This window comes from Parastagonospora nodorum (genome assembly GCF_000146915.1).
Source record: "Parastagonospora nodorum SN15 chromosome Unknown scaffold_37, whole genome shotgun sequence".
NCBI classification, from domain to species: domain Eukaryota; kingdom Fungi; phylum Ascomycota; class Dothideomycetes; order Pleosporales; family Phaeosphaeriaceae; genus Parastagonospora; species Parastagonospora nodorum.
The window spans coordinates 99,632-113,666 of record NW_001884585.1 but is presented as its reverse complement, the minus strand read 5'-3'; the positions used below and the strand labels follow the sequence as shown (position 1 = coordinate 113,666).

Sequence of the window (14,035 nt, the reverse complement as noted above, 5' to 3'; positions counted from 1 at the left end):
CGCTTGATTAGTGCGGTGCTATACAAACCAGTGTGGTTTTGGGCTCTTGTTCAAACTGGTTTAGACATCCTCATGTCTCCGTATGACGACAAGCATTCCCTAACGTACCCTGTGTGGCTGTGAGAAATGACATGCCAGCTCTACGCAATAATAGAATGGGGTCGGGAAATACCCTCTCCAGCTACAAGATCCCTAATGATATCGCTCCTTGATCATCCATGCTTATCTGGGGAAATGGCTTTTCTACGTGCATGATTGTAAGATAAAGCTCTTAAATCAGTAATAGTACTTGGTAACGTATCGGCCAGGGACGATACTGTCAAGCTGCCAGGCTATTTTTAACGTAGCCTACATATTGCACCAGCGCTTCCATATTGTTTCTAAAAGCAACCGAGTGAGGGCGCATATATCCCCGCTGTAGAAGGGAAAGAGCCTGTTGTTACCCCATTAAAGGGTTTTTGGCGTCCAATTAACATCCGTTCTGCATCGTGTCGTTCTGGCGTCGCTTATCGCTCGAGGAGACCAATCACAGCTATAGATGCAACCTTATCCTATCATGTTGTCCACGATATTGCTTGGATGCACATAAACCAGCCACGCAGCAGTGGGCTTTCGCCTTGTGCAGTGGGGTAAGGATGAGGTTAGAATTAGGTAAACCTCATCGGATCAAAACCTCCTTGAAGTTGCACCATGGAAAAGATGTAGATAAGCACGTCCTCCATGACGCTGCATTGTATGCTTCATCAAATTTTTATGTCTTTGACAGCTTTGCCGCGTGAAGGTAATGAGACTAAGTTGAGGTAAGTGTAGTAAAAGGAGAAAGAATACAGGCCTATTTTACAATGTTGATAATCATGAATAATCGTCTCGCCATTCAATTATTTCGCAATAACGTTGCTATTGAGCAAGGCTAGTTTGAGGTGTGCATACTCTTACTGGTCCAAAAGCCCGCATGTCATGTCCTGCAAGCGATGATGCTTGCCCTGAGGAAGCATACCTAAACTCAATTGATTGAAACAAACAAGGGTACACTGAAGGCGCTTCACACCTGGCTCATAAAGCCATCAGTGCTCCCTGCCTGTTTCCCTTGACACCAGAGAAATTGAGTTACCTTACCATACAAGCATCGTCAATATTGCCCACACCAACACACCAGCTCTTTCAACCCCTGACTATACGATTGTTGCCCATAACTTTGCCCATCCACAAATATCGATCCCAGCCATCCGAAGGCGGCTCTTGCATCGTACGGCGCCAATGGACTGGTCGTGTTCGGACCTGCAATGCGTCGTGTCGTTCTCTTACAATATCGCCGCGACAATTATGCGCGACATATTCCGTCCGCCTCTCGTACGCGATACCAAATCACTCTCGAGGGCTCTTGTGTTGCATCAGCTTCACCTAGCCACATACGAGACATTTGGTACTGCTCAGAATGTGACACCAGTCGGCACTGCTCAGAATGCGACACGAATCGAGGCTGTACCAACCTCAATAAAGATCTGTTGTGACACCCATCATACTTGTTGTGACGAATCTAGTCATAGCTCCAAGGTGGATTTGTTGTAGGAAATTATGACCACATATCGGCAGTCTCGAAGTAAGCATACATCGAACAAAGTTTTGAAGCTCATGAGACAAAACTGACTTACATCATAGTCCGCGATTCAAGAACCAACCTTGAAACATGCCTTTCAGTATTTCTTATGTTTTTCCTTCGGTACTTCCAAGGTTGATTCTTCATGTTAGATTCTGAACACAGTGTGGTGTTCTCCTATGTTTTCCCCTGCCCCAGTAAGATTGCCAGCCTTCCGATGCTTCTTTCCAAATTTCCAACATGCAACCTCCCCCACGGACCCTTTTGGCTACTTTTAGTGCGACTGTACGATACATGTGACAACATGAATCATACAGTCTTGTCTCTCTTACAGCACATTTCCTACAAGACAACCGCGGACTGAGCGCGACAAAGTACCCTATGCAGCCTGGCCTTCATCGCCAACAATGCCAACACACACCAGAGGTTCGATTGTGCGTCCATATCGAACTGGCAAGTAGATGCACAATGCAGACAAGACAATCGTCCAGGACCATGACGACGGAAAACTCTTGTGGAAAACAACTCATAACCTCAATTAACAAAGCATTGTGCACCTCGGCCTACGTCCCTCTGCATACTCAATCTATACAACTGCGATTGAAACACGATCAGCATCCAAGTCCACAATCACCGCCACGAAAGCACTCTCACCCTAGCTGCAACCTCACCATCATATACACTCTTCCTATTTGCAACACATCAGCAGCCAAGCGTTGTCTCTACAAATGTCGTCATATTATGCCTTCTCCGGGACCGCCGAGTCTTCAGGAGTTGTCCCGACGATGCTTTTTGAACTCCAACTGAACATTGAATTCAGAAAGACACTCGAAGGCAAACGTCCATGCAACGCTGCAAATACCGACAGGGACTCTACCCCGGCATCACTTCCACATCAATGTCGTGATGCCAAGTGCGATAGATCTGAGCTCACATTGCCGTCAACGCCCTGCGATATCCACCCTCCCACCACATCCACACCTAACACTTCGTCGTCATCATCACCACTATCATCGACCCCATCAACCAACGGCACCCCACCATGGTCAGACACCTCCTGCAGCCCCAACTCTACCAGCTCCGCACACTCCGCGTCCACGCCTCCAAGATCAGCAAGTCCCGCACCGCCCCCTCCACCCTTCACGCACACATGTCCCACTTGTGGCCAGTCCTTTCGCCTCCCAGGACAGCTAAACAAGCACTGGTTCAGCAAGCACAAACGGCGCTTCTCCTGCGCCGTACCAGCGTGCGGCAAGGCATTTCATCTCCGCGCCGACCTGACCCGCCACACCAAGAGCAGACACACCGCGTACGCGGGCACGCGGTGCGAGCACGCGGGCTGCGCGGAGACATTTTCCCGAAGAGACAACATGATGCGCCACATCCGGGAGGAGCACGAACATGGCGGGAGGAAAAGAGCCGGATCGAGAGGAAGTTTTATATGATGTTGATGTTGATGTGATGTGCACCAGCGTTCTTTTCCCCTAGGATTTGTAAACCCAATTTTACGTAGATTACGAATTTCCTTGAATATTATCTCCTTGATACTTTAGATTTGGCTTGGGATGTGATTACATGGTACACGCACGGCTAATCAGGCGAATTCGGCAGTGCATTTGAAATCCTCAAACGATGATATACAGCAGAGCTCTCAAGCGCGCAGCAGAACAGCTAAGCCAGTTTGCAAAAAAGCACTGGAGGCGGTGTTGACAGGAGAAACTGCACATAGAATGAGTTCGAGCTGTGAGAGGTGCTGGTAGTAACACAAAGGCTGGGTTTATCAAACGGCAAACGCACCTTCAATCCAAGCTGCGCGGAACGCTCGATACGCGATTGCTGAGTGACGACGTTGAAAGCCGACATGCATGAGCGGATAGGTTTCTTGAATTGGACCTGGAGCCATGTCATGAAGGAAAGGCATACACTCCGTGTGGATATCAGTGTTCACTCCAAGTCTGCAATGTGACATCACGTGCTTTCTCCAGTCTCAGGCTTGTAGCCATGCGCGGGATGAATATCAAATGCTACGTCTAATATTGTATATGCATCCCACGAGAACAGAACGCCTCGCTAATCAAACGCAACCCCGCATAGCCCCTTGATCTTGACAAATCAAGACTTATGCAATGCAATAAAGCAATATTTAACAACTGCCGCTGCTAGTCCACCATATTTACATAACCGCACACTCGCGATCCGGGCGATTCTTCTCTTTGTGTTTCGCCTTGTCTAAAGCTTCACCGGGCTCCTTGCTTTTACTCCTGGACTTGTCCTTCTTCTCCTTCTTGCTCTTACTGCGCGACAGAGTTCCGTCTTTCTTCTCCTTCGTGGGACTCTGAATGTTTTCGTTGCTGATTACCTCGTCAATGACGATGACGGGGTCATCCGAGGTGGCTGATTCGGTGACGATGAGCTTGTCCTTGCTGCCGCGACCGGTCAGTCTCGACAGGGTGAAGGAAAGTCTATTTTCGCCGCTCGGACTGCTTGGTCGACTTCTGTTGGTGCCGAAAATGCGCGAGCCCCGGCGGGATATAGAAAGAAAACTGTTCTTGTGTTCGTCGGGTGTTGGTGGTGCTGTGCGGCCGCGGGAGAAGCTTCGCGCACTTCCTTCGGTGTCATCGATGGCAGTGCTGCTTCGCCGGTTGCTCGAAAGGCTGTTCCGACTTATGGGCTCTTCCGAGAAGTTGGACACGGTTCTTGCATGGAACGGGGCAGTTGGTGCAATAGTGTCCCCGTCTTCACCTGCATCCGTGTCGGTGGCCGCGGCTGAGGCAAGAGTCTCCCTAGAAGGATCCATCGAGGGAAGGCCGCTTTGCAGTTCGTATGCTGGCGGATCTCCTCTCATTGCCAGCTCTTCATCAATGGGTTGAACCTGGTAAAAAAGGAGATACGGAGACTCTTCTCGCAAAGCCTGTTTGATGTCTACTTGGGCGACTCTTGGGTTGGCCAGGTCGTCGAATCGCAGCCAGCTTTCCGCAATCTCGCCTTCTCCTGATTGAGATGTGCCTGGTCTCTCGTGGTCATTGGCACGGACTAATGAAACATAGTGACCGGAGTCGACAGACACGCCACGATGGCAGACTACAGATTGGAGAACTAGCTTGAAGTTGCCAAATAGCGGGCCCTCGTCTTTCATGCGCTCGTCAGATATGAAATGTGGCAAGCCTATCTCCAGCGGTATGTCGATGTAGGTTTCCAAACGCTTTGGTGATCCATTTGGTGTCATGGTGTATCGCTTGAGACAAATGCCGAGAACCGGGCGCTTGACTGAAAAGTGCGCCGCTACTTGGGCATCACTCTTGGGTACGTTATCGGTATACCACGCTAGATCACGGTTAGAATGAGTTGCATTTTGAGAGAGAGCACCCACGGATTAAGCTGAAGAATTGCCATGCAGGCATCAGAATCTCCTTCCTAAGCAGAGAAGCAGACCTCGGGCGACCATTGGAACTGCTGTCCAACATTTCTTGCAAGTGTGCCTTCTCGTTAAAAGCCTTTTCTTCTGGCGTCTTTTGCGCAAGCCTTTGGCTAAAAATGCTGTCCGCACGCCGCCTTCCGTCGAGCTGGGGTCGAGTTGGCGTGGCTGGCGTTGTGTGTTCCATTGCAGTCGGTGTTGCTACAAGTGGTGACTCGGGCCCCAATAGCTCAACCGTCTCGATGTGCAGAGTTTCACTCTTCTCTGGGTCTCTTTCTACAGTAGACTCGTTTGTTGACTTAATCGAAGCTATCGTGTTCTGCCGTTGCAGATAACGTTTGACCTCGATACGGTTGTTGAAGTAGGTCTCGAGACAGTCTTCGAGTGTGATGACATGGTCGCCGTCTTGCTCTGGAATCGCAACTTCGAGAAGGCGCTCGTTGACAAACCTGTGGTCGTCCTCTTTGTCTTCGCGCCCCGTGTGGTATATATCCATCTTCAAGGTGAGCAGTGGTAGCTCAAGCACGCCTGTGATGAAAGTGAAAGCTTCGGATGCGTCCTGCTGACAGATTTCAGCAGCTTCTTCCCAGCCACACTTGGCCAATGAATCTTGTAGGTGCTGTGTCTGGCGCATGTGTTAGTTTTGACCACGCCAGCGAAGATGCTGACATACAAGCTCGACTCTGATGAGCTGACCAGTACGCAAAAGATTGACCCATAAGCGCAAGACTGCAGCGAGCTTCATCCGTGGCTCGTCTTCAAAATTGTCGTACAGCATGGCTTCAAAGCTGTCGAGGCGGGCGAACATGGCGAAAAGCAGGGCATCCAGATAACATGTGACCATATTTCTGTTTATAGCTCCCAGCATTTGGACATTTGGATCATAGTCCTTCAGCTCTCCCTCGAGCGACTCGTTCGCGAGGACCAGAATATCGTAAGCCTTGTCGATGTCATCGGGACTCCAAGAAAGAGCATATTGGGCCTGTTCCTCTCGCATGCGCGTTATACCGGCTCCATGGAGGCGGGTGAGGAGCATCTTGACCTGCAAAGGTCAACGATCGAAGACGGACGAGTCTTCGGTCCGACGCACCTTCTTCTCGGTATCCTTGTCCGCTGCGGTCTCGGCGTCCTCGTTGGTGAAGATGGTGTAAAGGTCTGGAGAGGCATGATTGGAGAGGCGCGACTGTGAAAACAAAAGGTTAGAAATACGGCGTGCGGATATGCAGCGTTGTGAATGTTACAGATGCGCGATTCGGTGAGCTTCGGTGGAAGAATAGGATACCATCCTCCACCGACGACCAGAGCGCATACGGAAGCTTGTGGTATAGCGACTCGAGGCTTTTTGAGTGACGTTGATGGCCATGCCGCGGGAACTCGGTCGGAGGCAGCAGCGGCGTCAAGGAACTACATGAAGCTGAAGGAGACAGGCGTACTTTACTGGGGGTGGCCTTGGACGAGCGCTTCTCATGGTGCTTGTCACGACGGCTGAGGAAGCGCGAAACGCCAGAGGTCTTCATGGTGGTGTAATGTACCCATGCAGGCTGGAGACGGCGGCAGGGTTAAGACAGAAATCGTGGGGAATGCAGCCAACGGGGGGAGCGTGAAGGGTGAGGCAGGTGCAGACAGGCAGGTGGGCAGGTGGGGGACGACACGCCGTGGTGTGATGACACGCGGCGCACGGGTCGGCGGTCACGGTGAAGCTGTGGCAGATCAGGTGACGGGACGGGAACGCGATCGGGGGCGACGCAGAAGAGATATTCTTCTCCAATTCCTCAGCCGCACACTCGATGGTGAAGCGCAGGCGCATGCAGACACACGGTGGTGGACGAAGGCAGATGCGGGCAAGACACGCGCCCATTGGCTGCAGTCGGACGGGGTCTGGCCTAGACTCTCGCCAAGACATCGAAAAGTGCATTCGAGCGTGGTGCATCCACATGGGCACCGCATCCCAAGCCGACGTCAGCGAACAATGGCCCTGCGCGAACTGCCATTGCGGACCGCCTCTGCGCTGAGCAGAGATGCGAGGCCTATAGTATGTGCGGCCCTGCCACTATGTCGCCGCAATGCCTCGACCGACGCCGTGAAAGAGGTGGAATCTGCATCGTCACTGGTAGTGCCACCGCCATCAGAGGAGCTCGTTAAGAACTTCGACCCTGTTGCGCGGAGTAGACTGCGCCGGAGAGGCAAGAAAGAGTTGCCGCCCAGCAGGTGCGAAAGAGCGGTCACGGGAGCCATGTGACCACCAGCTAAGGGACTACAGATACCAATACCGCTCGCCCAAGTACTACCGCGGGCCTCTGCACCCCCATCAGCCGCCGCCCGTATCTGATCCTGCATCGCGAGCATTCCAGCCCGGCCCTTTCAGTCTCCCCCGTCTGGAGCAGACATACCAGAGCACCATCGCTTCCGACCTGCTCAGCCTCACATACCAACACTATCCGCCCGGCTTCCGCGCGCCCAAGAACGAACAGCGCCTACGAGAATGGACCGGCGACTCGCCATACTACAAGAACCGCCCGCTCAGAGGTCCCAGAGGGAAGGGTGAAGTCCTTCGCCTGCTCAATGAACCTCGCACCTTCCGCAATATACCCAAAATCACAAAAGTCGTCGTTCACTCTTTCGTACCCGAGGCGCAAGAGAACAGTGGCAACCTGCATGTAGCCGGCATGATCTTGCAGGCCATTACCAACGTACGCGCCAAGTCACATCGGGCGCGCCACAATGTAGTCGGCTGGGGACTGCGAGAGGGCAGATATGTCGCCGCCACAGCCACCATGGAACACCAAAACGCAACCGAGTTCCTCGCCAAGCTCATCGATGTAGTCCTTCCCAAGATCAAGGAGTGGAAGGGCGCAAAAGGCTCATCAGGTGATGGCCATGGAAACATCAGCTTGGGTCTCACCCCCGACCAGCTTGCTCTGTTCCCTGAGATTGAGGTCAACTATGATGCGTACGTCTACCTTTTCCTGACCACCCGTCGCACCACTGACAACAGCCAGATACCCCCCGAAGATGATCCCTGGTCTGCACATCACCATTTGCACAGACGCCACGAGCAACAAGGACGCGCGCCTGCTGCTCCAAGCAATCGGCCTCCCATTTTATGGCAAACTGAACGACTAATGCACCAACCTCTGTACAAAACCTGTAAACTGCACTTTGAATGTACATTGTGCTTCACCCAAGTCCGCGTCTTTGTCCTCATGTGACTCCTTCGTTTCTTCCCCTGATCCCATCGCCAGCTCTGTATATTTCTACACAATGCACACGAAGCCCTCGTGCTGCAGCAGACATGATCTTGAAGTCGCACCACCGCGAACAAATCTACCAAAGCCAAACCATCCCCCATTTCACCGTGTCCTCTCCCCTCCCCTCCCCTCCCCTCCCCTCCCGCCAAACGCGTAGCATGACCAGAAACTGCCTGGAAATCGTGAAGCTCACGCCCAAGGTCACTAAAAACTCCTCCAGAAATGCAGATAGACTAGCAAATACTAGTTGTGCACCGCATGCGCAAGTTCCTATTGCGAGGGTAGGGGGGGGGGGGGGGGGGGGGGAGGTAAGGATCTTGTATGACATGCTGATTCGTGCACCGTGGAGTTGTTGACTGCCATCACTTCACGGAAAATAGCTCGGGTAGTTTCAGCAAAGTGAAAATTGCATAGTTTTTCGTACCCCATCTGTCATCTGGAAAATTTACTTGCGTTGAGAGATGATTGCTTTGCTACGCACATGGCAATCCACCCTGCCCGATTATACTATCAGGCTGCATTCATCTTCCATCTCTCTCCGATGCACCGCCACACAATCGCAGCGTATGCTCCGTCTAGCCAACAATCTCGGCACGCCACTCCGCACGTGACTTGCTCGCGTGCTTCTGGATATGCCTCTGCGCCTCCTCCTTGAACTGAACTTCGTCCCAATGGTAGTTGAGCGTCACGACAGTGTTGATCGGGTCGCTGAACTCGGGCACCAGCAGAAGCGAGTAGATCGTGTCAAGCAAGTCCTTGTTGCTAGTGTCGACCGTCCAGTTACGATCGAGGATCGAGTGGCAAATGCGTCCGTGGCGATTGATGTTAGGGTGGTAGATCGGGGTCACGAAGCGAGCTGTAGGTGCGAACATGGGATAGTCGGCGCCCATGTCGATGTACAGTAGGAACGTGCCACCAGCATATGTGCTCTCTGGGGGGCCTTGCATAACCACCTTCCAGAAAGCCATGTTGGACTCGTTGATGTAGACGTCGTAATCCGAGTGAGCATGTGCGCCGGAATTGCGAATTTCGGTGTGCAAACGATTGAGCCTCAAGTTGCCGTCTGTACGAGCCTGAGTGGATTGTTTGGCAAAGGTCCCGAGCTCCACAAATTCCTCTGCTAACTGAGGGTGATCCTTACGCTTTGGGTAGATATCTTGACTGACACGTTCGACCGACACCTCTGCACCAGCCTTAAGGAAGTTGGATTGCGTAGGGTAAGCATGAAACGCGTCTCTGAACCGGCGATGAGCAGATTCAACTGGCTCTGGCCTCTCGAGACTTGACAATACAGGCTCAAGCTCACATATTGCCATAGCTTCTTCGAGCGTCTTGGGCTCGAAGGTATAGCCCTTTGTGAGATAGGACATTATCTGTAGACTCTCATTGCTTGCGTCGCCTAGACAGAATGAGTCAAGCATGGTTCCATTTCGGCACAATCTCGAAGTCACGTTGACTTTATCCTGATTGGACTTGGTGTCTTCTCCATCGGAGATGCAGATGATTCGCAGTCTAGCCGTAGGATATTTCTCGGCGTACGTTTGAAGCTGATCCTGCGCAAGCGCGATGCCTGAGGCATCGGGTCAGTTATTGTTTAATATGGTTCCAAGAGCTTACTTACTGTCCCAAATGGCGGTGTCGCCCGAGGCTAGCATGTTGTTGAGCTTGTGTCGGAAGTTTTCCACAGCATTCGTAATGGGCTGAGCGACGGAAGCCTTACTCCCGAAGGCCACAAGACCAATATGGGTTTGGAAGTTATATGCCAGTAATCGGTTGATGAAAGCATCAAACATTTGCTTAAGCACATCAAGACGGCTCAAATGGGGGCTCTTGACCACATTTGAGGAAGATGATTTGCGATTGCCCAGAATGGTCAGCTTGAACACCAATGGCTGGTCCATACCACGGCCGCTGCGTGCTCCGCTCTCATCAGCCTTCGCAACGCACGGTTCTTCCGTCAACCCGCCGGTCGAAATATCTTCGTTGAAGTAATTAGAGAGCCGCTCCCAAGGACCGTTGATCGTACACCCAGTGGTCTCACCGTCGCCGACATCCACGAGGCAATACCACAGATGGAAAAAGCCTTCCACAGAAGTCCCTGGGCTCGTTGCAAGCTTTGCACGATAATATTTGAAGACCGACGAGCCTACTGACCGCGTGGTATTCATCGGTTCCCAGTATGACACGACCATCTGCCTAGACGGCCATCCATAGACTTTCACAAGACAAATCTGTTGCATGACACCAGAAGTCGCGGATGATGCCGTCTGGGGGTCCGTAGGCGTGATGAAGACCGCGTTACTGGGGATGAGAGCGGTGATAATGGTAGCTTCAGAAGAAGCGAGACGTGCGTTACGATGTTGTAGCTCGAAACTGAAGTATCGTCCTTTGGTTAATCTGAACGCAAGCTCCCACAGCTCTGATAACTTGAGTCTACGTGGTAGAAGCAGTGACCAGGTATCAAGAGGCGACTTGAGCGAGACCCGCATCAAATGGGTGTTCCCACGGAGATCTTGGTACTTTGAAGTAATGTCCGCACCCCTCAAATACTGCGCGATCTTCTCTCTCATCGGAAGGTTTGGCCGGAGATCGAGGTTGGAAAGCACAAGATTCGTGAGGGGCGAGGTTTCGTTGGATTGAAACCATCGCTCAATGTTTCTGCGCTCGTAGGTGAAGTTGTCTTCGGTAATGACAGGATCGTCCATGATTTCACTGCCAATATGACAACAATACTCCCTGGGAACACGAAAATCTAGTCGTGAAGTGGCTCCCTGTTGCAACTTCATCGGTATCTTGGGTATAGGCTGTCCAGGTCGCCAAACTAGGGGGTCTGCAGATGCGTCTTCTGTGCCCAAACAGGTAAGCAGCCAAGCGCATATGAGTGCTTTGTATTTCTGCAGTCGCAATGACCGATTCTTTACAGTGTTCAGTTCAAGTTCGATATCGTTGGCTTTCATCCTGTAGTTATAGTGAGTGGTGCGGTTTCGAAGCTGTTCAAGCTCTTTAGTCTTGGCCTCAATTTTCAGTCCGTCAATTTGCTGAATGATCTGTAGCACCTTCTCGGCGTTCCGTCGACGCTGATAATTGCTGTTACCGGCGCGAGTGATGGCTAGGAAGTCCTCGAATGACTCATGGTTCCTCAAATACTCTTTCAGCTCGTCAGAATCGGGCAGATGGAACCCAGGGTTTTCAGTCATCGTTGCGCTTGGTGCTGCTGTCCGACTGCTGTTGATCCGCGCGTCGGCATCCTCACTGTCTTGCACGTCTACGAAGCCGCATCTAGAAAGCATGCTGCGGCTCAAATCGACACAAATAACGGCGACCTCGTCTGGCACGATCACTCGGCGCTGCTGATCGCCATACGCCTCAAAGATATCGGTCCCGTCTGCCTTTCGCTGAGCCAAAATAGGTTCAAGCAATTGAGTGATGATGGAAACATCGACGCTGTCCTCTTCCCTTAAACTTGTTGGCCTGAATAGTAGGATATCCCTACCTGCTTCCGCGCAAGCCGCGCGACCGATGTAAACAGCCAACGAGCCGTCACGGTCTAACGTTAGCACCGGAGGCGTCGCAGAGGGCAATGCTGACGGAGGAACGACGCCCAATTGATTCCGCGCGCATAGGCCTGCGAGATATGGCAGCTCTGAGTACTCTGCTGCAGCAATGACATGATTGACGTCACCTTGGTCAAGATATCGGACACTCGTGCTGACAGCATCAAGATTGAATCTCAAAATCCGAGCTTTTGTGCCTCCCGAAAGTGCTGCCATGCGGCTCCATGCTGCGTCAAACGTGGAGGATCTCGCAGTGTTGTTGTGGTTCGTCCATGTGATGAGACCGCCATGCTCGAATGCTTTGAAAAGGCCGGATTCGAGCAAGCCTGCTTTAGTCTGCACTGGAACTGAGAGTACGGGCTCCATAGTGATCATGTTACGAAGATCGTACACACTCATACCAACGTACGGCAAGCTTGAGGCATTTTTGGTCTTTGTGATCTCTAGGTTCTTGGCCTTTTCAAGGATTAAACCAAAAAGCAGCCTAGAACCTTCAAAGAAGCGCAAGGGGTCCGACCCAACGACTTGCAGGGGAACCACGGACTTGAGCACTTCGTATATAGATTGAGCCAACGCAGCACGCTCCGCCGACGGTGGTGTCTCGCCACGCATGAGAATGTAGATTGCTCGAACCGCTGGCGGAAATTGGGTGAGCAGGTAGATCATGTGTAATACGGCGTCCTGTCGTTCATCTTCCATGGCCCGGCCCGAAGTGAGGTTGGTGAACACGCGCAGAGTCGATAACAGACTTGAAATGCCCCGGTCTGATTGACCATGCGGGTGTTCCCACGCAGCGGATTTTTGAAAGATGCCCGCCTTGCCATCGGCAAGCTCTTCTTGAGGATCAGTCCATCGCTGGACCGCATAGATGGTCAGAATGCTGTCTACTGCGCAGTCCTCTAAGCCCGCTTCGGCCAAAGTAACGCTGCCATTGTGCTCAGTTACATTGATAGGGCACTCTGACGTGTGTAGATCGACAATAAGCTCACGGCCGTCGAAAACTGTGTTTGCTGATGTGGGGTCATGAGCAGCATGACGCCGTTTCGAGCAGATGGCCAGAACCGGAGCTTTGATGTATTGCTTGTTGTCATCGGACTGCGTTGGCAGTGCGACACCGCCAATGAACGTGAGCACCTTGTTTGGCTGCATCAGCTCTTGTGCAGCTTCTTCGAAATGGGATGTGTAGGGTCCGTCGACGGGCACAGCAAGTATATCATGACTGCCATGTACAATGACGGCGGTGCGCGCAGCTTCGTAGTCTTCTCCGAGGACGGCATGCTCATCGATCTTCTGGGCCAGCATGCAGTTGCACGCAAGATCCGGACAAATGCCATCGTCGGCAGGGAACCCAAGGTGCACTTGGACTCGTGCCTTAAGTTCTGTCAGGGTGCAGCTGAGGGGAATAACATCAAGCAGAGGGTCGATTCTGTCGATGCGGCTGTTCCTAGCTGACTCAGGACTGACCACGCGGATTTTGAGTGAAGGAACGTTGGCGGGAAGCGGGCCGTTCGGGCTTTGCGAGTTCTGATGAGGGAGATGGGCCTGCAGTGTGTTTTAGTCGTGTAAATAGATGTGTTAATCATTTTGACCTACGGTGAATGCCTGCAAGGCTTCGAAAACAATTACGACGATCTCTTTCGCTCCTGGAAGGACATCCTGGAGGGCGTCGCCAGGATACAGCATGGGCCCGTCTGCGTCTTCCAAATGCAACGTGGCATCCGCATCTTTGATGCCGGCAAGCTCTTCTTGACCTTTGAGGCTGAAAAGCCGGTTCTTGACAGCGCCGATCAAAGATGAGCAGGGTTGTGTAGGTGAGAGCGGAACGAGGAAACTGCCCTTGCGTTCGCCAGCGACGAACTTGACAGTATACCTCGCCATGTTAGACATGGTGCGGCGGTTGAGGTTGAGATCTTGGTGGGGAGAAAAGAGAAGAAGAAGACAAGGCGGGGCAGGTGCAGTGGGTGCTGCTGGGGTGGAAGGCGCGCGTAATCACGTGCATGACGCGTTTTCGGGAAGTCGCAGGCGCGCTCAGGTGAGAGAGCGGTGCCGCAAGCAAAAGAAGACACAGCAATTGAAAGCAGACAATACATGGATGAGAGAAAAGTAAGTCAACTCGTGACACTTAAGCTTGACAATTCACCTGAAAGCATTGCCCTGATATTAGGCCGTATTCATCGACGGTGAACATACTACTACGCAGGGCAAGATATCACTAAGTTAA

At 52.1% G+C, this 14,035-nt stretch overlaps 5 protein-coding genes across 5 annotated transcripts; 2 read left to right on the top strand and 3 right to left on the bottom strand.

The window, feature by feature from the left end:
* Window positions 1-2,325: 2,325 nt before the first annotated feature.
* On the top strand, window positions 2,326-3,042 carry SNOG_15315 (hypothetical protein; the record flags this gene model as incomplete). The annotated part of the gene is made up of 1 exon (XM_001805417.1): window positions 2,326-3,042. The coding sequence occupies one exon, from the start codon at window positions 2,326-2,328 to the stop codon at window positions 3,040-3,042; it is 717 nt and encodes a 238-aa protein (XP_001805469.1).
* Window positions 3,043-3,248: 206 nt separating this feature from the next.
* On the bottom strand, window positions 3,249-3,505 carry SNOG_15314 (hypothetical protein; the record flags this gene model as incomplete). The annotated part of the gene is made up of 2 exons (XM_001805416.1): window positions 3,249-3,350; window positions 3,395-3,505. 2 exons carry the CDS (start codon window positions 3,503-3,505, stop codon window positions 3,249-3,251), a joined length of 213 nt encoding a protein of 70 aa, XP_001805468.1.
* A 265-nt stretch (window positions 3,506-3,770) lies between these two features.
* On the bottom strand, window positions 3,771-6,529 carry SNOG_15313 (hypothetical protein; the record flags this gene model as incomplete). Its single annotated transcript, XM_001805415.1, has 5 exons — window positions 3,771-4,864; window positions 4,968-5,631; window positions 5,686-6,054; window positions 6,103-6,195; window positions 6,446-6,529. 5 exons carry the CDS (start codon window positions 6,527-6,529, stop codon window positions 3,771-3,773), a joined length of 2,304 nt encoding a protein of 767 aa, XP_001805467.1.
* A 452-nt stretch (window positions 6,530-6,981) lies between these two features.
* Window positions 6,982-8,135, top strand: SNOG_15312 (hypothetical protein; the record flags this gene model as incomplete). Its single annotated transcript, XM_001805414.1, has 3 exons — window positions 6,982-7,220; window positions 7,273-7,962; window positions 8,012-8,135. 3 exons carry the CDS (start codon window positions 6,982-6,984, stop codon window positions 8,133-8,135), a joined length of 1,053 nt encoding a protein of 350 aa, XP_001805466.1.
* A 700-nt stretch (window positions 8,136-8,835) lies between these two features.
* Window positions 8,836-13,701, bottom strand: SNOG_15311 (hypothetical protein; the record flags this gene model as incomplete). The annotated part of the gene is made up of 3 exons (XM_001805413.1): window positions 8,836-9,830; window positions 9,882-13,356; window positions 13,408-13,701. The coding sequence occupies 3 exons, from the start codon at window positions 13,699-13,701 to the stop codon at window positions 8,836-8,838; spliced, it is 4,764 nt and encodes a 1,587-aa protein (XP_001805465.1).
* Window positions 13,702-14,035: the final 334 nt, after the last annotated feature.